We start from the raw sequence: 23,120 nt of genomic DNA, 5'->3' as shown, positions 1-23,120 counted from the left end.
ATTTCAGTAGTTGCTGCTAGTTTCTCTTTCTTTTTGTGTGTGCAAAGTTATTGCCAAGTATAGTTGATATAAACGTGTTCACCGTGTGGACTTTTGGTTAATTATTTCAGTTTAGTGGGAAACTAACATGATTTGTAGTCATCGAGTCAGTACAGAAATGTGAAGCTGGCCTCGAAGCAGGCAGAATTAATTTTAAAATACACCGTTTACAGTAAGAAATGAAGGCTCGTTGTTCATTTTTATAACATAAAACAGAATTTCAAACAATCTATGATTAAGCTTCTCCAGAGTGACGCTTGGCGCTTTCTTTAGTCTCATGATGATTTTCAGATGATAATGAAATCTTTAAAGATGTCCCATCAGACTTTAAAAGCTTGTAATGAACATTTATTGCTTTTTTTTTTTTCATTTAAGTTTTAAGAATTTGTTTAGGAAAACACAGGTGACATTAAAACTAGACCACAGATACTGGAGAATCTTCTAGAATCTGGAAAAAGTCCAAGAGCTTTCCATGAAAGCGCCAGCACCACTGAAGATAAAGGAGGGATAGAGTTGAGAGAATGATGTAATATATTGCACCTATAGAGGAGTGTCCCGGTGTTAACTCCTGTCAATGTTTTGCTAAACGGACTTGCCTTTAATTATCCCAAACATACAGATCTGAGTCAAAGACAAGGGCAGAAAACTACCCAGCTGTACTCGAAGTGTCTTTGTTGTCCTTTAAAATATAGGTTCAGTTTAGGTGAATGACTGTGTTTAGTCTGCCTGTAGCACCTTTAACACACAAGTGCACAGTGTTAGTCTGAGCTAAGCGTGTTTTATCTACACATGCACACAGTGATGTCATGTGTTTACAGACAGGCGATGCAGACGAGCGTGACGGTGCTAAACAGAGACAAATGGTGTGTGCGCGATAAGATCCAGAGAAAACAAAAGACCAGTTTTCATTCAGATTACTTCAACATAAAGCCTGATATGACTCTCCCCTTTGAGGGTTTCCTCTGTTCGCGCTTCGTTTTCTGTCTCCTCACTTTTATACAGCCTTTCTCTTCCTTTTCCCTGCTGACTCAGTTCTGTTTTTACACTTGGTCTGATGCACTGATTATTCTTCAAATATAAATACTGCCACTTTGTACTTGGAAAGCATTTTAATAGCCTGTCGTGAATGAAATACGTCACCTGTCTTGATACAATAAACTTAAAAGAACCACAACTTTTCGGTGGTTTAACTGAGCATATTATTGCCTTTATCACCTTCCACCACTCAAACCTCATTTATGCTCCATTAGCAGCATGTTTCTATATAGCTTTTGTCTTTTTCAACCTGTGGACAGAATACACTGTCTTGCATACTCACAGTATTAATAAGACATATCATGTTGATATACAAACTTAATAATATATATTGGTGCCCTGTCTGTTTAAACAAGTAATGCAGGATCTTGGACTTTAGGATTCACTCGTCTGAAAAAAATTCCAACAAATTTGGCCACAAAGCTGGAAAATATTCAGCTTTTAGTGCAAATCAATACTTCTAAAGAAGCAGTTCAGCACTTCTTTAAAACTTCTGTCTTCTGAATTGACGCAGAATCAAGACTTCCCTAGAAAACACTGAAATCACTTCCCACACATACCAACTGTAGACTTCAGTGAAGTGATAAAGGTGGAGCCTGATGTTTAAAGGCCTTTTTGTCCTTCTTTGACTCATTGTGATTAATAATGTCATGGCAGACCTCTTTTTAAAAACCTTCTTTCTGTTCTCCTCTGTCCCTTCAGTGCAGCGTTGCTCTTCCAGCTTTGGTGGGAGTGTTCGCTGCACGCTTAAATTGGACCATGACCTCATTGTGTTGCAGCTCCGCTGTGCTCTGCTCGTCCTGTTTGTTTGGATTGTGGTCACCGTCTCCCTCCCAGTTACCTTTAACCCCGTCTACCCTGCTCAAAGTGGAGAAGCTGACACGCCCACATTCACACACACGCCTGCTTCGTACTAATGTCACTTTAATCCTGCTGTTTCTCTGCTTAAACTGGTTAATTAGGACTTTTATCGGGAAACACATTAGAGGGAAGGTGTGTGGAAGCATTGAATTGACTATTTAAGATGAGGTGAGGACAGCTGATGTAGATCAGCAGGGTTATCTACTGACCTACACGATCTCCCACAAACGAACACAAACTCTGCAGAGTCATGGAAGGAAGGATTCCCCTTGAGGGAGTATTTCTTATCATATCCCCACTCACATCTTACCTTCTCTTTCATTTTTGTCCTCTCCGTGTGCACATTGAGATGGCACATAATCTGCTTATCTGTCACTTCCTGCTAATAAGCTTTGACTCGTCTAACCTAGCAACCACTTAAAGGTGAGACCGATGGTGGAAAAACCCCAGCAGGTCAAAATCAACGTCACGACACTCAGGTAGACACAGGTATTACCAAGTAGATGAAAGCATCTGTGAAACAGGGACTCGAACTGTTGTGACTTTGTTTCTGTGCCTGTGTGACTGATCAGATCTGCTTTAATCCCAATGAGTCAGTGTCTGGACTTATTACACAGACAGATTACGATCAACAGGGTGTCAGGAGGTGACTTCAGAGGCGTGTACTGTAAAGTTCAACATAACCAGGCTTTCCCCTGAAAAGATCCCCATATTTTCTTTTGTAATCAGGTAAGCATGCATTAGAAGAGTAAAGTAAATGTAGCTGCAGAGAAGTAAATCTGTCAGATTAGTGTTATCCTTAAACATAAAGCACTTTAGCGCGGACCTAAACTGGCGTTGCTGTTTTTTCTCAGAGCCATAAACCTCAGTGTTTGCACATGCTGTATTGGCACCTTGTCTTTACTTTGAGCACTGTGTGCGTGTGTTATCCATATAAGGGTGTATGTGCCTTCAAAGCCTGCCTAGATTCTGCTGTGTGTGCGTGCGTGTGTGTGTGCGTGTGTGTGTGTATGTGGTTTTTAATAGATGCTGCGGAGAGCTGCACTATGCCCATGTAAGCTCAGACTGCTGGGGAATTAAAGTCTGTCTAGAGCATCTGCACTGGCACTCTCATATATAAACAGAAAATAATAGAAATCAGGTTTAAATTCTGCTTTGAACATCTGGAATCCACTGCTTTGAGACTTAAAGTTGTAGCTTTTAAAAATTATGTGACTTGGAGTAAAAAAACAACATCTGTGGAGAGGAGCTGATTATTTACTCCGTTGTTCTATAATCTGCTGATAATTTTTTGACATTAAAATTTGAAGATGTCAAGTTCTCGGCCACACAATTAATTGGTTTTATTATAGGAAGACAATGTTTGGCTTTTTAAAGAGTTTAGATGAGCTGCAGTGAGCTTTCGATAAGTCAAAGCGGTTAGACCACAAAGGCCAGGCAGAACATCCATAGGATTTACCCCCTTATAGTTCTTATAAAGGAGGATGCTGCTCTTAGAGGATAAGACGATTTTTGTTTTACATGTTAAAATATTTTTGCCATTTTAAGATGGGAGTCTTTGGATATTGATTCACTTTAGAGTTATCCTAAAGTGGCAACTAGAGGAACTGCAGTCTATAGCCCTTATATGTAAGTTGTTGCTTGGGTACTTCCCCTGAGCCCCAATTGTAACACATGGAGGCTTTCCTGAAAGGTTTAAGGAAACATTTAAACCTTCCTCGTGGTCATTTATAACTCCAAAACATCAGTATTCAGGTTTAAAGTGGGTAACAGCTGTTATTTGAGCTACATATGAATCACTTTCTTACCTCTGAAAAGCGGCCATGTGTCTTCAGAGGCTTCTAGAAACCATTTTATTTGGCTCTGAGGTCAACATCCCTGACTTTACAACCCATTATGTAACGTATTTGTTTCATGTGACCTGAATTACAGTTTTACGCACGTAGCCTGCAGTTACATATAATGCATTCTCATTTAGGATTCATTAAAAGGGTTTGGATGTGTATGTTTGTGTTCTCATATTGGTTCTTTTTGTCTTTATTGTGAACATTTCCTATCAGCTGACCTAAGTTTGGACCTTCCCCACCCTCTGGCCTCCCCCTATCTTCTAGGGTTATTTATAAAACCACAGTGCTGATGTGTGATCTGCGACTCTCACAGTGAGGTCTGTTGTGTGGCTGACTTGTCAAACATACATGCCACACACATCACAGGCTGTTTGAATCGGTTATGCATGCTCTTCAAGTCCACGTGGCCTCCGGTCAGTCAGACGAGACGTCTCTCTCCTTAAAAACACTTTTTTTTTTCCTTTTTTTTTTTTTGTGCTGTTTTGTTATATTTTCAAATGCAATTCTCATGAAGTGTTAGCTCTTTCCTCCAGGATGTTTTAGTCTAAAATTAGGAGTCAGTCGCTTATCATGAGACCTACACTGATGTAAAAAGGTGTTTTTGTCATGTACTCGCCCTCCAGTCAGAGCTGTTAGTTTAAAAATAAATAAAAAAGCAGACGCTTGACACCTGTTCCTGTTTATATTCACAGGAAGGTATATTTTGACAAAATATATTCATGACAAATATAAGTGGGGATTACATTTTGTCTGTTGCAGAGCACTTATATCAACAAACATGATCTTAACAAGTTTACTCTTCTCAAGCTGATATGTAATAAAAAAAAAAAAAGCTGGCTTGTTGCACGTATAAAACTGGGCTAAATATGATTGGGTTTAATACTATTAAATAGCTTTATTTATTCATTTATCCATCCATTTTCTGCCTGGGAACACCGGATAACCAGATTATATCATCAAAATTTAATAAGCATAGTATAAAAATCAGATGATAGAGGTTAAAAAAATGCTTGATTTGATTTATGTTAGCATGACTTATTTGTTCGAATCCTTTTTTTTAATTTTTTTGCATGATGAGAAAAATATGAAACTCTACACATTTCAAGCTGTCGGGGTGCTCGTTGCTTTCCTTAATGAACTTAAACAGAAACGAGGATTGTGCAGAAGCAGAGCTTCTTCTTGGCAGCTCTACACTCACCCTGAGCACCTTGGAGCTCTGGTTATCTGTTTTAAGGCTTGTTTATAAAGAGATCTTTTTGGTTTTAAAGTTGTCTCACCCACTTGAAACCAACAAGAGATACAGTACATTATGTCAGAGTAATGTGCACAGCTTTGTAGTATTGCCGTGTATCATCCTGTAAAATCAGAAAATAAAACGCTGGTTCTTGATTTGGATTAGAAAGAATTATTCCCTCCCTCGTTTTTGTGTCCCACCGCTGTTGTCTAAACAGAGGATGTATTGTTTTAATAGTCCTGGCTGGTTTGTGACTTATCATGTCGCGTTTCCTTTCCTTCTTTGTCCCTTTTCTTCTAAGGATGTGGAGAAGGAGAGAGAGTTGCGGACAGAGTTCAGCAAAGAGGAAATCTGGCAGAGAATCGAGCAGTACAACTTGCTAACCAAAGACCACCTTAAAATGACGCTGGTGAGTATAATATGCACACACGCACACACACTCACGCAAACACACCTTTTTTAAAAAACAAAACCCATCAACCAGGGCTGTCTTAATGGTTCCACGCTCCAGACTCCTGCAGAGCTGTGCAGGCTCTAAATCTCAGATTTTGAAGTTTATAATGTTGCTGTGTTACTTCTGCCTCCCTCCTGCTCCCAGCATTCCTCAGTGCTCGCATCAGAGTGATGTGATGTTATTCCTGCTATTGTTCTCGCCCCGCAGTGTTTTCATTGGCAGCGTGACAGGTGTCTGAAGTTGTCTCTCTCCACTTCAACTCAGAGTGAATTTCAGTAGAAATGAGAGATGTCAGGTGAAACTGGGGTTTTCTGGCCGTTAAAGCGCCACATGAAAGAATGCAAGCATTTTTGAAGGAGCGGCAGGTTACAGAGGATGTTTCCTGAGGTTTTTTTCCCTTAGTCATGGAAAATCATCTATTTTCAGACAAGGAGTTAAGCTGACCGCACTCTTAACAGATGGGAAACGGCACATCTAAAGGCCAGTAGATTCTAGTCTGACACTCAGAGGGGAGCCCAGACATAATAACTGAGTCTGTCCACTAAAAATCACATTTTAACTGGCCAATAAAAAGTTTACATTCATTTATACATTTGAATATATGAGTTTTTAGAATATAAAGACAATAAATGGACAAAAAAGCTGCATAGACACATAATATCAGCTTATATTGGTCACTCGTGCCCAAATCAGCATGTATGTAATGAGATCAAATGCCATACTACTAGAGCATTATATAAAGATTAAAACAAAGTGTTGTCTAAGGCTAATCTGTGCAATTTTCCAGTTGATAATAAAGTCTGTTGGGAACTTGAGCTACCTTTAAACACTCCATTGTTAATTACTTGTCATTGTTTTGCTTTTTTATAACTGAGAAAAAAGACAAACTCACTGATTAAGGAAATAATGATGATACTTTCCAAAATATTTTATGCTGAAATGAGTCATAACTCAAAGTGGGTGTATTCACAAGATGCTCATCGTGAAACTTTAACTTTCACAGTCAGTTTGTTCCACAGTCATTATAATAATGTCTGTAAATGGGTTTCAGAGCTCACATTCAATCCTTTAAAAAAAAAAAAAAGTCTAAATGTTTATTTTCATTTATATTTTTAAAAAAACTGAGAATATTTGTTACTTTTGCAGTTAATAGATCATCAGGACAGTTTAGAGCCGATTGCTCTGCATATTTTAAGTAGTGAGTGGATGAATGGGTAGTTTCACTATGAGAAGCCTGCATGTTTCTGTTTCAGCACACCTTTTCTGTCCAATTTCCGTCTTCATTCTTTAGGATTTGTCTTTCTTGTTCATCCCGTTTTTGTCTTTTTATCATTCCATCTTTGACGTCTACTTGTTTTTTTACTTCTCTTCATTCTTGGCCTCTTTGTCTACTCGTGACCTTCACACACACTCCTCCCAGCCCCATATGGAGTAATGAGATTAAGATAGTCTTCCTCCATCTGGGGCCATCTGTCCTGCAGGTCACACTGGGCTTATTGGGTGAACTGGGCTCACTTAGAGAGATCATGTAGCAGCTACCATAGTGGCCACATTAAAACATTAACTCTGTCTCTGTCAGGGTGCGGGCGGTGTGTACACGGGTTTCATCAAGGTCCAGATGGATTTGCGGAGGCCAATGACGGTGCAGGGAAGTCAGACAAGAGCTGGGGAGGCCTTCTATCTGCCCCAAGGAGTCTCCAACACCCTTCATGTCAGCTCTAAAACCACAGTCAAAGAGGTTGTTAATACACACGCAAACACACACATGTGAACACACTGCAGCCTGCTTAATAGGTTAATTAAGATTTGATGACAGACCGGTTGAAGTCGAGAGACAGACAGGGCTAAGTTCATTGATTTCACTCAGTTTTGTATGTTCTTTATCCTTTTAAGCAATAAATTAACGACAAAGCAACACAAAAATCTTCTAGAAGAGCTGTCAAAGTAATATTGACGGGTGTTTTTCTTTCTCGCGTGTCTTCAGGTGATCGTCGGCTTGCTGAGCAAATTCACAGTTGCAGACAACCCGGCTAAATATGCCCTGTACAAGAGATACCGGCGGGAGGAGCAGGGTAAGACTGGGTGTGAGAGACGGGGTTTCATGCCACTATTGCCACGCTCGGTATGAGGTGTGTGTGTGTGTGTGTGTGGGCCTCACCCTCATGTTGGATGCCAGAGGCTCTCCCTACTATAACAGCTCACCAGGGATACCCACACATGCAGATATAAATACAGCGCACATCCATGCTGTGAATGAGCAGCTGTTACAGGCTGTTGGGTGTCACACGATGTCTTTCAGTGAGGAGAAGACAGTTTATTAACCTTATGCATTGATTTAAAACTATAAACACAACCTGCAGATGCTTGTTTGAAGCTTGTGAGTCATTTCAACTCAAATTTTTATAGATTTAGAGTGTTTTTGTGTGTTTTCTCCCCCTTCTTTAAACGCTCCTGTTCTGGTTTGCATTCATGACTGGAGACGTATAGCTAATAAAAGACAGAGTCTAGACAGACGCCTGACTGCAGACACTTGAGGACTTTTAATGAACTTGTCTGGTGTTTCAGGAGAAAAGTTAAGTGTCTGAGATTTAACTGCGGTCTGGAAATGTAGAAACATCTTCGACTTTGTTTCAAATTGAGACGAGACGACTCACGATGTGGTCGAGGAGAACTTGGATATGTAAAGAAGAGAATCATTTGAACCAAAGCTTGTAGGGATGTACAGGGTGCAGAAACATCTCCTTCAATTGTTTTGCTTCTGCTCACTGTTTTTTCTTTAGCTCTTTGCTTTTATTTTAATCCCTTCTGAAAGTTAGAAATCCTTAAATTGTAAATCTTCTAAACCAATAAATGATGGTCAACATACAAATATGCAGAATTTGTTAGGAAGAGACAAAAGATGCAATTGTAAGCGACACACAGAGTCAGACTGTTTTCATCGCTGTCGGTTAGTACTGCTTTGTCAGAAAACCGGTCTTTGTTGTGTGTGCTGTGGCATGCATTAAGGCAGAAGTGATGCTGATTGGTCACTCCTTTGAGATTTTGTTAACGAGCAGGGTTACTGGTATGCCAGTGAGGGTTTTAACCCAAACTGCAATCTTTTCCTAACCCTAACTAAGTAGTTCTAAAACACAAAGTGCTCAAAAGGAGTAGAAACCAGAGTCTTCTGGCTGTTAACCCAAGAAACGATGCCCCCAGCACTCTCCAACCTCCTTACAAGGACTTTGCATCTTTGTTAAACATGAGCAATACTTTTGGGGCCAGAGGGCTAAAGGGCACCTTGCAGAAGGAACATCACAAAGTGTCACTGGGCTGAGAACACACTGATGAAGCAGGAGGTCTGTAAATGAATATACACACTACCCTGACATCCTAATTACACCGTAAGCCCTGAAAAATCGGCTTTTGTCCTCGGTTGCTGTCAGCAGACAAACCGATGAGTTTTCAGATTGAGGTTTGGAAATATGTGAATGTCAGAATAATCAAGCCTCTAGCACCTTCTACATCTTTTGCAGATGTAAATACATTGCTGGCAATAACAGAATCTGTCCCTCACTGTCTGTTCCTGTAAACTACCGCATGGTAATATGGCGCTCCCATCCTTTCATCCTTTGCCAAATCCATTTATATGTGCACAGAGGAACAGCTGCCTGTGGTTGCATGCAGCGTGCATACTGTACAGACTAATTAAATCTGTTTGTGTGTGTGTGTGTGTGTGTGTGTGTGTGTGTGTGTTTTGCAGTTTATACATGCAAATTGGCGGATGCTGAGAAGCCGTTGTTTCTTCGCCTGGTGGCGGGACCCGACCCAGACCTGCTCAGCTTTGTCCTGAAAGAACAGCAGACAGGAGAAGTCATGGTAACACTGATTATCACCACATTTCAGCTTTATTGACATCTTCCTGGCCTCTGTGCTCTTTCGTCTCCGAGTTCAGCCATTCCCAAACGAGACGCTGCTGTGGCCCATTTCAAAACTTTAAACTCTAATGCACAATTCTTTTGTTTTCATTTGATTTAGATCTTCTGAGGATTTACTTATTGAGGCTGACCTGCCATAAACTGTTTGATCTCAAGTATCTCCCAGCATTTGCTCTTAACAAACCTATGAGTTTATGATTTTTTTTTTAAAAAGACAGAAAATGAACAAGTACCTTTTTTTTTTTTTAATATCCCCATGACTTAAATATTCAATCGCAATTTTTAAGCAAAAATGACAAAAACTGGCAAAGAAAGTGACTGTAAATTAATTCTGTAGTACCTTTACAGCCCAACAGGGGCCACAGTGTTTGGCAATCACCATCCTAGTCTTTTTTTCCCCGTTCCTTTTAAATCTTTTACTTTAAGTTATCATTGTACATTATTGTTATCATTCTATATTCAAACCTAGCAGCTGACTATTTTAAAAAAAAGAATTGTTTTCCTAGTGAAACTTCTACGACAAACTTTTTAAAAAACGTGTTTTTAAAAAGTAGTAAAGGTGCCATTGTTGTTATCCCAAGATGGATGCTACGCATAAAAAGAGAAATAACCACTCCTACTGTACTATCAAGCATCATCCATAGACATATACTTTATCAATTAAAAAGGGAAAAAACAGAACTGAGCGAAGTTTTCTTGCTTTTCTCCTCAGTGGGATGCCTTCTCCATCCCTGAGCTGAAAAACTTCCTGCGGATCCTTGAAAAGGAGGAACAGGAGCAGAAGGACGCAGTAATTCGTCGCTATGAAACCTACCGGCAGAGACTGCAGGAGGCACTGCTGGAGGTCAGGGGGCCTTCTTAAGAGGATATAACCTCCTTGAAAAAGGACTACTGCCCCCTAGAGGGACGAAGGGGATGTTTTGTTTTGTTTTTCATTTTTAATCTCCTGGTGTACATTTTGATGGAGGGAGGGATGTGAACACAGAATCGGGAGAGAGGATCCAGCACCTGGAAGAAGGGATAATAAAGGATGACAAGAGGACAGAAAAAAGAGACTGCAAATAAAAAAGACGAACAGACAGAATTTTGGTTGCTGGATTCAAGATTTCAAACTGCTTCCCGCTCGGCTCCGTCTGCCTGCAAACACCAAAGATTCACTCACTGTGCCATATCCGTTCATCCTCTTCCCTGTTCGCCGTCCATCCCTCTCTTCTTCTTCTTCTCTCACTCTGTCCTGCTGTCACATAATTTATGCAGTTCATCCTTTTTGTTTCCCTCACCTTTTTATCCTTTGAACTTGTGAAAGACTCAAGGCCATATGTTGAATTATTTTTATTTAACTTGTGTGTTTTAAAGGTCTGTACATTTTTTTTTTTTTTTTATTTATATGGGTGAAGCTTTTTATTGCTTTTTGTTTTTCTTTTTAAAACAAAGTCTTATTTTTGTTTTATTGTAGAGGCGGAGCAACAATCTGCTTGTTGACACAGATGCTGAGAATAGTTTTTTCAGACTTCAGCAGGACACAGAAAATCCAAACATCAGAGCATGACAGACCATTTAAAAAAAGTTATTATCATAAAATGGAGTTATTTTAACTCACAGTAGTTGTAAAAGTAAATACTGATTCCAATAATAATAGCTCTAATTACAAAGAATGAAAATGGATTGGAGTTCTTCTGGATTTATCCGTTCCAAAAACATGTCCAATCAAAATATATGAATCTGAGAAGAAATTCTTATTATATTCGTTATCCATTTATATGGAATTTAATTATCTGTTCATATTTTTTGGCACATTTAGGACTCCATAAAAGCCAGCCTGAGATTGTTTGCATGAAAGAAAGGAGAAATGAAAGGTGATGTAACGGAAAACAGATGCAGGAACTCTAGAGAGATTTTTAATAGAAAGAGTAAAAGAACGATAAGATGAATCTTAACTGGAACTTAACAGGAAGTAGTTTAGTTTTGGTTGCAGTTTGTAAAAAACTTAAAAAAAAAAACGCTGTTTGTTTTTTCATGTGGAGTGAAGATGAACTGGTGGGATCTGAAGCCTTTGTGTTTTTTCCACCACCAGCAGAGTTTCGTGAACCATGAGCTGAATAGACTAAAGCAAACTGCTTGAACTTTGACCCCCCCCCCCATGTGGTCAGTGTGGAGATTTGACAGGTTTCTGGAAGTTGACTGAGCGGTTCAGAGGAAGTAGAAAAGAAACATTAGATGCAGGAAAGACAAAAACTAGGGGAAGATAAATGGCACGAGGAGCTAATACATGGGAAAGACTGTCATACAAGCAATGTGACCGTGGCCTTGAGGACCGTGACGGGGGTTTCCTCCAACCGCAAGTCACTTTGATTAACTGCTTGTTCACTTTTTGCATCACGTGAGCTCCTCGAATCAATGAGTGCAAGAAAAGGAGGTCTGTGAGTGCTGATAGCTGCTGAGACCAGAGAGGAAAAACAGCGGCATTGTGTGCGTTTCAACCCGTCTGTCAGCAGGCATTCATTTAAAACGCAACTTTTTGATACGCTTATCTTGAACTAAAATGTGCAGCCTTGACCTCATAAACCTCTCTTAAGGATAAAATAAGAGTGGGACACAAATCAAGGCACGCAGGACTGTAGTAAACATGAGGGTTTAAAGGCAGAAAAACTAAAGAAATGCATCAGAGTGCAAAAGAAGGCTTAACGAGAAAAGGGTTTTCTTAAGAAAAGGCCTTAAAAACCTGTGATATATATATGCAATATTTTTTGTGACGATGTAATCTATCAGTTAAAAGTCAAAGAGGCTTTTTCTTGTTTGCGTGGAATTTTTTTATTTATTTTTTTGGGGGGGGGTAATTTTAAAGAAAACAGTCAATCTGGACAAACAAGTCAAAACATTAATGTTCATTGCATTTTATCTTTATGTTGCAAAATGCTGTTTGCTGTTTGAGCTGCAGGTACTAAATGATGTCAAACTGAGGGTGCTGCAGGGCGTTTCTGTAGGAGACTGTCGCCATCTAGTGGTCAAACACGCCAACTGTTCTCTTGCTTCTGTGTCAAACTTGATTTATCTTATAGAGTTATTTTGTTTTTATTTTTGTTATAACCAAAGATATTTTTTTGTGTTGTTGCCTGGAGCAAAACATCTATTAGGGGCCTCATCCCACCAGAGGGAAAAACATACAGTATATATAGTTTAGAGGTTTTATTTAAAGGGGTTTTAACCCCAGTTTCTTCTATTATTAAACACTGGGTTAATATTATGGAAGCAAAAAAGGGCCTTTAGAATTTAAATTAATTAATTTTATATATAATCTCTGGGTTATCATGGGCAAAAGTCCAGCATTATAAACTTTAACACGCAAGGTTTAAAAGAGAAGGCGGCCAACTGGAATATGTTAGAAAATGTTGGATTATGGGAAATGTAGTATCTATTGATTTGGAGCATTTCTTGGTAAAAGTTGAAACACCCTGACCCTTTCCTTCTCAGAATATCAGCATTTTTTTAAAATTCCTTTTTCAGTGTCTTGTAGAAATTCCCAACTTTTATGTAATTTCCAAAGACAAAACTCATTTAATAACTTAATGGTTACATGTAAATACAAGAAATTAAAATTTGGAGGTCTTTTTAAATATTAATTAATTAATATTAATTAATTTTTAGTATGTCATTTGAAAACTGAGTATATAATTTTAATTATTGGTGGTTTTACTTTTTCAAGGTTAACAAATTCAGAAAACAAAATACAATTATTTTGGCCCTCTTTTGCTTCCATACTTTATAGTTGAAAGTGATGCGAAAGTCTGAATGGAAACAGTAACTGAATCTTGAAGCCATGTTGTTGCTTTTTGTGTATCTCATAAACAACTTTAGCTGTTAAAACACATCATCCCCGACTATTTGCATGAAATTTAATTTTTGGGGCACTTTAACTTTGAATTCAGGGAAAACGGGTTTTTAAAATTTAATTTTTTCTCCTGTGTACCGCGATCACATGCTCTACTTTATCTTAACATCTAACACACTATAATCTTATTATTCTTTTTCTGTTTTAACTGATGAAAGTATAGTGTGGCAGAAGTCGACGATTGTGAGGTCATTTAATAAGTTTTGGTCTCAGTGAGCTTCCGTAGAATTTCGCTCAGAGTTGGCTGTGAAATATTTTGCTTACTGTAAACAATCCTGGGCTGTTCAACATTAAAAGCATGCGTTATTTTAGATAAAACAGCAGTCGGACAGCGTCTGGAAAATAGTTTTCAGATGCCGTGTACCTGCTGCTGATAGAAATTAGGATTTCTGAGGAATTATGTCATGGAAAGCTTTTTGGGCCAGTAGTGTTCATGTATGAAGATCAGATATAATACCTTGTATGTATTCAGAGATGTTGTTTTTAAGGCTGTTCAAACATACCTAGAGTCTGATAGCGTGCAAACCATTGGCTCCTTAGTCTTAATTGAAATATTCTTATACTTTCTGTCATTTTACACTATTTAAACCTGTTTTCCTTGTTAGCATATGTTTTATTTCTTTAGATGTTGCTGAAATTTGACTATTGTTCTGATTGTTAGGCTAATTTGGATTAATTCTTTATAAAAACATCACAAAATCATCAAGCCTGTTGAATGTTAATATTTTTACGCTTCATGCGTATTTAAGAGCTTTCAGCCTTCCCTTTGCTTTTCTTTGAAACTAGCTTCACATTTTCACTTTTAGTATTTTTTTGTCCCCAAACTGGATATAAATTTATATAGGATAATATAGTGTAAAATGACAGCTCAGAAAACATTCACGAACTTTACATGTAAGAATATGTATTACTTCATTGTTTTAAATCTTTAAATCTTGTTCTTTAAAGACAAACGAAAAAACCCAAACAAACTAAACTAAATTCGTTCACAAGCTTAATTTTCTGAGCAGTTTTGAAGCTTCTCTTCTCAGATTTGTGCGCTTGGGTCTGAGGTTTGAACATCCACAAACTGTTGTGTTAAATGCCAAAGACCTGTGTTGTTGAAGCTCTTCCTGATTTTTCCCAGTGATGCTGTTTTTGTTGTTGTTGTTGTTCACCCAGACTCACTATAGAGAAGCGATACACCTTTTCAGGTTTATGACGAGCTTGAAAACACAACGCTAACTCTGTTGTTCTACACTTGAGTTAAAAAAAAAAATCTAAAGGGTTTTCTGGGTAAAGGTTTCAGATCTGAGCTGCAGTTGGAGCTCGGTCTGAAATGTCCCGATCTCTGTGCCTTTGTACAGTTCAACAGCTGCGGGCAAACCTGAAGGAGAGGCTGAAGGTCTCATCGTGTTCTCTCTCCGTAGGCTGAGGCGGGTTTATTTTTGTAGGTGATTTCAATCGTTACCAAATGTGGCCTTTCCTCACGGCAAGGCGGGCTTCATCTATTAAAGGTGAAATTATAAAAGAAACTTAAAGGGTTGTGTGATTTTTTTGTCTTCTGTTTCAGTTGTTTACTCATTATTTTACTCAGTTTTACTAAGAATGTGACCCCATTCCTTTTGAATTATCTGAGCGTACCTACTTGTTCTTCAAATGGTCTCACTTCAGACTTTTTATTTACAAATAAGCCATGTTGTTCAGGGCTGTGGACAAGTATTTGTCCACTTCCTGATTTCTTTGGGGTTTTTTGTGTGTATTTGTCACACTTAAATGTTTTAGATCAGGGGTGTCAAACTCAATTGCACAGGGGGCCAAACCTCAAGGCACACTTTAGGTCGTGGCCCAGTTAAGAAAAACATTCATTGAACACACTAAAACAATGTTTTTCTTTAAAACATAAATATGAATAAAAACACTGGAATATAATTCAAGAATAAATAAACTTTAACTTTAAATATTTTGCTCTCCATAAAAATATATCCTGTCAAAATTATGCAAGTTAGAAATATGAACATGCTGCCAAAACCCCAGAAAAAATAAATGAAAACATATACAAGGTTCGAGCCGCATGCAGACAGAGCTGGGGCATTGCTTCAGGAATAGAACTAATAAACTCTGAAGACCATTCAGTGTCGTGCTTTCCCTTGAGTGTCCCATTAGAATGCAGCTCCATCTGAATCTGCACAGGTGCAGTTTCCACGTCAACTGTAAATGGATTGTGAAGCAGCTCGAAATTCTCATTTTGTGCTTCAAAGTCACCAAAGCGCCACGCGAACTCAGTGCGCTCAGTTTATCAGCAAAGTGCACATTTGTGAACACTGTTGCGCTGACTTGGTTCAACATTACTTGGCAACAGGGAAAGTGAGGCAGGTTGCACTGGTGCATTTGTGATAGCTTCACTTGAAATGCCTTCATCGCATCATGCCATGCCCATGAACTGACAGATTTCCTTGCTGAGTTCAAAAACCCTATTGAGAATTTTTCCCCAACTCAGCCAACGGACCTCTGTATGATGGCATGTCGGCAAACTCTGAATCTATTTCCCACACAAAAGACTGAAATTGACGGTGATTTAAACCTTGATCTCAGATAAAATTTACGGTTTGCGTCACGGTGATCATTACATGTTCCATTTTTAGGACTTTACCACACAGCGTTTCCTACCGCGGTAAAGTGAGCCGCGGTCAAGCCAGCCGCCTCTTACGGTGTGTTCACACCGAACGCGATGGACGCGAATAGAGCGTCAGGTTTACATGTAAAGTCAATGGAAAGGCGCGATGACGCGCGATTGCGGGTCCCGCGAAAATTCGGAAGCAGATTTGCGTCGCGAAAACGCGTGAAACGCGCGTCAGTGTAGCGCGTTTGACGCGCGAATAAAACCACGCGCGTCAGTTTTTGTGTTGCATTTTGTGCATACGCGCGTTCCGCCGCATAAATTTCCTTGCGCTTTTACACCAGTCTTTACGGTAGTGCCTTTTCGCTTTATATCCTGATTGAATCCGATAGAAAGCCTAGACCCGCGCACGCGTGCACAGTCACACGCACGCGCGCACCTCAGGTCAAAGTATCTCACGCTCTAATGTATCTGTTTTTCTTTTCTGTGCTTTAACTTTCTACAAAGTGAAAATAACTTAAAGAGTTGGTGCCTGAGATGCCAAATTCCAACATCCTCATTCCCGCCATTGAGATAACACTCTCACACAGGCCCAGAGAGCAGATGTTGCTGCATTGCAGATGTTATACCCCCTGCCCAGCCGAGTGACTCTCAAAAAGAAAATTTTGCAGAAAATCAGTGTGATCGCTTGGCTCACTGGAATTATCATCTCGATATCTCTTGTCCTTCTTTCATTTTAGACGTCTTGAAAACAAGTTTTAACAAAGTCCTGGAGAAGTACCCAATGCTGGAGGACCTCCTGGCTCAGATAAACTCCTCTCTGACACAAACACACATGCATACTGAATTCACATCTTGCCATACAAATGTGATACAGTAACCAACTTTCTTTCTTTCAGAAAAAAAGAAAATTGGGAAATTCAAAATTTTCCTCACAGTAATGTTTGCATCAGTCTATCAGATGAATCCCCTCCAAGTCCAATATTTACATCAGTTACAGTGATAATGCTTGGTGTCTACTTTCAGCCACCGCAGTATGCCAGGAATGAATCTCATTGAAATTGTAGTTGCATTTGCTATTTAGTTTAATTGTCATGGATGATACACAGACAACCCAACAGCAAACAGAGGAAAACAATGGGCTTAAATACACAGAGGGATAAATGAGGGAATAAGACACAGGATGAGAGCACAGCTGCGAGAAATCACAAACAACAAGAACATGGGGAAGGAAAACTGAAAACACTAACATAGTCTAAGGAGCTTAGAAAGAAAACGTCTGAACTTCTTTAAGTTGCTTGAAGATGTTCAAGCAAAGTTTAAGTTCTTTTCATCCGAGAAGGTGAAACATCTTCAAGCAACTTCAAGTCCAGACGCTTTCTTTCCAAACTCCTTAGACTACGATGACCTAGATGACTGAGAACCTTCACAGACATGACACTAACATAGCACACATGACTATCAAAGTAAAACAGCAAACAAGAGACTTTTACAAAGACACAGAGTTGACACAGAGACATAACTGACTGGGGAGAAATTGGGGAACATGGAAACAAGAGTGACTAGACATGACATGTGGGACACAGGGGCAAGGCAAAGTAACAGAAACCTAAAGCCTAAGAATATAACACAAGAAGAAAACGATAAAGAGAACCAAAATCATACATAAGAATAATCAATGAATATAAATGAACAAACACAAAACACTGGGTCACAGACTCCGTACCATGACAGTTAAATGTACATAATAAATACTTTAAATCAGATGACAATGTAGCTGACACCGTGTTTACAGGGAGTGCAGAATTATTAGGCAAATGAGTATTTTGTCCACATCATCCTCTTCATGCATGTTGTCTTACTCCAAGCTGTATAGGCTCGAAAGCCTACTACCAATTAAGCATATTAGGTGATGTGCATCTCTGTAATGAGAAGGGGTGTGGTCTAATGACATCAACACCCTATATCAGGTGTGCATAATTATTAGGCAACTTCCTTTCCTTTGGCAAAATGGGTCAAAAGAAGGACTTGACAGGCTCAGAAAAGTCAAAAATAGTGAGATATCTTGCAGAGGGATGCAGCAGTCTCAGAATTGCAAAGCTTCTGAAGCGTGATCATCGAACAATCAAGCGTTTCATTCAAAATAGTCAACAGGGTCGCAAGAAGCGTGTGGAAAAACCAAGGCGCAAAATAACTGCCCATGAACTGAGAAAAGTCAAGCGTGCAGCTGCCAAGATGCCACTTGCCACCAGTTTGGCCATATTTCAGAGCTGCAACATCACTGGAGTGCCCAAAAGCACAAGGTGTGCAATACTCAGAGACATGGCCAAGGTAAGAAAGGCTGAAAGACGACCACCACTGAACAAGACACACAAGCTGAAACGTCAAGACTGGGCCAAGAAATATCTCAAGACTGGTTTTTCTAAGGTTTTATGGACTGATGAAATGAGAGTGAGTCTTGATGGGCCACATGGATGGGCCCGTGGCTGGATTGGTAAAGGGCAGAGAGCTCCAGTCCGACTCAGACGCCAGCAAGGTGGAGGTGGAGTACTGGTTTGGGCTGGTATCATCAAAGATGAGCTTGTGGGGCCTTTTCGGGTTGAGGATGGAGTCGAGCTCAACTCCCAGTCCTACTGCCAGTTTCTGGAAGACACCTTCTTCAAGCAGTGGTACAGGAAGAAGTCTGCATCCTTCAAGAAAAACATGATTTTCATGCAGGACAATGCTCCATCACACGCGTCCAAGTACTCCACAGCGTGGCTGGCAAGAAAGGGTATAAAAGAAGAAAAACTAATGACATGGCCACCTTGTTCACCTGATCTGAACCCCATTGAGAACCTGTGGTCCATCATCAAATGTGAGATTTACAAGGAGGGAAAACAGTACACCTCTCTGAACAGTGTCTGGGAGGCTGTGGTTGCTGCTGCACGCAATGTTGATGGTGAACAGATCAAAACACTGACAGAATCCATGGATGGCAGGCTTTTGAGTGTCCTTGCAAAGAAAGGTGGCTATATTGGTCGCTGATTTGTTTTTGTTTTGTTTTTGAATGTCAGAAATGTATATTTGTGAATGTGGAGATGTTATATTGGTGTCACTGGTAAAAATAAATAATTGAAATGGGTATTTATTTGTTTTTTGTTACGTTGCCTAATAATTATGCACAGTAATAGTCACCTGCACACACAGTTATCCCCCTAAAATAGCTCAAACTAAAAACAAACTAAAAACTACTTCCAAAAACATTCAGCTTTGATATTAATGAGTTTTTTGGGTTCATTGAGAACATGGTTGTTGTTCAATAATAAAATTATTCCTCAAAAATACAACTTGCCTAATAATTCTGCACTCCCTGTATTAGTGTGTGGTCAACCACAAATCTTCATACTGTCATCCATACATGAGGTCTTTATACAAACGATGAACGATAATGAAAGAAACTGTTTAACTGATATGAAATGATTGAATTATATGAAATATTATGGCTTTGTTTGCCAGAGTGTTTTTCTGTAAACTACTTTGAACTGCTGGCAGTCAGTGAAGTCACTGAAAGGCAAGATTCTATGTTGTGTTGCCGTAGTTTCCAGAGTTTACTTATAAAGCTCACTTACAGAATTCAGTTAGAAAAGTCAAGGATTTGAAAGGTGCACATTTGAAGGAATATTAACTCAATCTTAACTCATTACGGTTTACATTTTCGATTTTAAAAGTTCTCCAAAATTACAATGAAAAAGGAAACAAGAAAAATGACCACTCCAGCTGATAAGAAAGATTCAGGAGATCAAGGTAAGTAAAATAATAAAATAAAATCCTGGTAAAATCCAAATCCTAGAAATGTTGACACCGTGTGAATCATTTTTAGAGTATTTGAATCATATGTTTGATTGAAAATAGCTTTAATACAAGATGGTAAAATAATGTAATAAGTTTATTCTTGGACTCAACAGTAAAAACAGACCAACAAGTGTCATCAAGATCTAAGACTTAGTGAACCTAGTATCAATTCGCACTGGTCAGTTTTTTTTTATCCCAAGAATAAACTTGTGATAATTTAAGCAAAAGCAATTTCAAATTCTTTGCCATCAAACTGCTTTCAGTCCTGATGTCGGGGACTCTTTTTCACCACTGTGTTGTTGTCGTTTATAGATTGTAAGAGCAGGACTGCTAAAAGAAAGGCCAGTCCTGAAAAGAAGACCCCAATAAAAAGGAGGAGGGTCGCTGAGCAGGCTGGTCCTTCCACCAGCTCAGATGTGGTCAAAGGTGTGAAGCGCAAGGTTGTGCAAGATGAAGAGAGCACAACAAAGAAAGCAAAGAAGGCTAAACTTCTCGACCATATGAGCGGTGACGAGGAGCAAGCATCCTTCTCGTTGGACTCTGGTAAAGGTAGGCTAATTAGTTGAATAAGGGGGTAGATTAAGTGTAGTTGCTAGGTTTAAGATATTGGTGTTTAGTGTTTGTGTCTATCATCCAGTGAGCTGATGTGCTTTTGGTGTTTTCCACATCTCCAGACTTGAACAACAAACAGGAGTGCGCAAAAAATGGCAAAAGAAAGGCCACGGGAGACAACAGAGAGCCACCCAAGAAAAAAAAAAGGAATGTGGACCAGGGCAAAAAATCAGTGGCAGACCAAAAACGTAAGTAGCAAGCAGCTTGGGTTTTATATTCAGGGGAAGGGCAGAAGGAACATTTAGGCTACAGAGGAGAGTAATTTGTGTCACAGCTGTAATAAAACCAGATTTGCTGTTTTGTCTGTTCAGGTGAATTCCAAGCCAGATATGTGGAGGAGCACCAGCTCGGAGAAGGAGGCTGCGGAGCAGTGTTTGCTGGCTACCGGATAGAAGATCGTTTTCCAGTAAGTGTTCAGATGATGGTAGTAACACAGGCAGTGACGCAGATAATGGATAATATCGTAAACTGAGACGTCTGCTGTGTTTCCACCTTTCATTATGTCATACTGAGGAAATGCTCACCAATGCTCTGTGTCTTCTAGGTTGCCATCAAACACATTCCCAAAAATAAAGTCTACTGCAAAGTGGCGGTAAGCGTCCAACACTTGAATTAGTTTCACATTACTGGATTGAATGCGGCGTTCCTCATCATCCACTTTGTTGTAATATTTCAGGATGAAAATGGGAAGATGCTCTCGGTGGAAGTGGCCATTATGCTTAAACTTGCAGGTGAAGCAGAAGGGTCAGTGGGAATATCAGCACCTGTGTCCTTGCTGGAGTGGTTCGACCTTGGCAAAGAGCTGATCCTGGTGCTGGAGAGACCTGTCCCTGCTGTGGACCTGCAAAAATACAAAGCAGAAAATGGAAGAACTTTAACAGAGGACACGGCCAAGGTAAGTTGACTGGAAGAGCCTTAGACTGTACAGCATTCAATCAAGGCAGAAAAGCATTAACTCATTATTGTGTTTTTCATCTTTTCCAGGTCATTCTGAAGCAACTAGTTGATGCTGTAAAGGAACTTGAGGAGAAACACATCTTTCATCGGGACATCAAGGACAAAACATTCTGATTGAGACCGGCTCAGATGTGCCTCGAGTTCGCATCATTGACTTTGGACTGAGCTGCTTTGTTAAACAGCGATCTCTGTATCGCATCTTCTATGGTAACATATTCTGCTCTTGCTTTTCACAGATGTAACAATTTGTGTCTTTTGTTTTAGAAGAAATTGTAATTGTGTCTGTTTGTTAGGCACTCCTCTTCACATCCCTCCCGAGTGGTACATTAGGAGCTGCTACAGGTGTGGACCCACCACGGTGTGGCAAATGGGAGTGGTGTTGTATGAAGCGCTTCATGCACGATACTTTAGTACCGCGAGGTTCCTCACAAAGCAACTGAGCATCAAAAAGCGTCTGTCCACAGGTAAGAAAACTTCACACTTCCAGATTCACTGCTGCCTTGGATCACTAGAACTATCATCTTCATCTTTTTGATCTTTTCTTTCTTTCAAGAATGCCGGAATTTCTTGGACGCATGTTTAGCTTTAGCCCCGGAGAAGCGCCCAACACTGGAGGAGCTCCAGCTTCACCCCTGGCTAAGATAACACACACAAACACACAATTCACACCTTATCATGCAAGTGTGATACATTGTAGTAACTTCCTTTCTTTTTTCTGTTGGACAGGAATAGATAGAGTGGGTCAATCTTAAAAAGAAAATAAATAAAAATTTAGCTTTTTTGGAGTTCCTGTAACCCCCCCAGCCATCCCAGGAAAGGGGATCTCTCTTTGAATGGGCTTTCCCGAGGTTTCTTCCCATCGATCTGGCCCCTGGGGAGTTTTTCCTCGTCTTCATAGAGAGCTTGGGCTGGGTCAGGAGCTCCATCAAAACTGTCTTTATTTGATGACTTCAATGTCATCAAATAAAGATGTGTTTTACTTAAAGTAAAATTTGATCAAAATAAAACTTGTTTAATTCATCTTTGCTGAGGATTCTCCTTCATTACTATTTTGTTTTGTTTTGTTGTTTGTTTTTACCCATGGTGCATTTTGACAAATAAGAAAACTGAATCAGGTTAAAGTGTGCACAAAGACAGTCACACTGCAAATGATCTGAAGACTTGCATCTGTTGCTCTAACCCCCAACTAGTTTAGACAGATTTCCTGGTTCTACCAGAGGTTTTTTCCTTCAAGAAGGGAGTTTTTCCTTCCCACTGTTGCTGAGTGTTTGCTCATAGTGGGTTGTAAAAGCATAAAAGTTAATAAGAGGCATTCATAGCAGAATTATCACAGAGGGAACTATATAGCTTAAATGTACACAGTAAAATTTGCAGTGTCAAACTAACACTTAAAGAGTTAAATTTAACACTGTTTCCGAGTCTATTTGGTGCCATTCAGAATTGTGTTAAATCAACTCTTTCTATAGTGTTAAAATTTTAGAGTAAATTTAACTCTAAATAGAGTAAAAATTTAACACTGAGTAACACCGCATAGTGTTAAATCAACTTAACACTACTAGTAGTGTCATGTTACTCTATACTGTGTTATTCATACACTAATCTCTAGTGAAAAATTAGCTCTCATAGAGTAAAATTTGTAATTAATTTTACACCAAGTAATGTTACTAAAAACTCTTCCTGTAGTGTTACCTTTACACTCAATTCACTGTTTTGCAGCATGAAAACCTGGTTTTTAAATAATGCTTTTACATATAAAACAAGTGAGCAAAAACCACAACTAGATAATACATTTAACAGCTTTATTTTATGTCAGGCTCAAAATATAAAACATCTCATGTAGTG

General features: G+C 39.3%; 1 protein-coding gene and 1 pseudogene across 1 annotated transcript; both read left to right on the top strand.

The window, feature by feature from the left end:
* Positions 1 to 2,634: 2,634 nt before the first annotated feature.
* Positions 2,635 to 10,364, top strand: LOC146554791 (ras association domain-containing protein 3-like; the record flags this gene model as incomplete). The annotated part of the gene is made up of 6 exons (XM_085252778.1): positions 2,635 to 2,664; positions 5,318 to 5,425; positions 7,050 to 7,208; positions 7,455 to 7,542; positions 9,213 to 9,328; positions 10,100 to 10,364. Coding segments are annotated over 6 exons (651 nt in total), but the record flags the coding sequence as incomplete, so codon positions are not given.
* A 10,108-nt stretch (positions 10,365 to 20,472) lies between these two features.
* On the top strand, positions 20,473 to 21,948 carry LOC146554790 (serine/threonine-protein kinase pim-1-like; annotated as a pseudogene).
* The last annotated feature ends 1,172 nt before the right edge of the window (positions 21,949 to 23,120 follow it).

The sequence above is a fragment of the Mchenga conophoros genome, linkage group LG17 (assembly GCF_057382185.1).
Source record: "Mchenga conophoros isolate Kocher_MC1m ecotype Shallow Benthic linkage group LG17, M_conophoros_male_GT1.1, whole genome shotgun sequence".
NCBI lineage: Eukaryota > Metazoa > Chordata > Actinopteri > Cichliformes > Cichlidae > Mchenga > Mchenga conophoros.
Note: the sequence above shows the minus strand (reverse complement) of the source record. Positions and strands in the feature narration are given on the sequence as shown.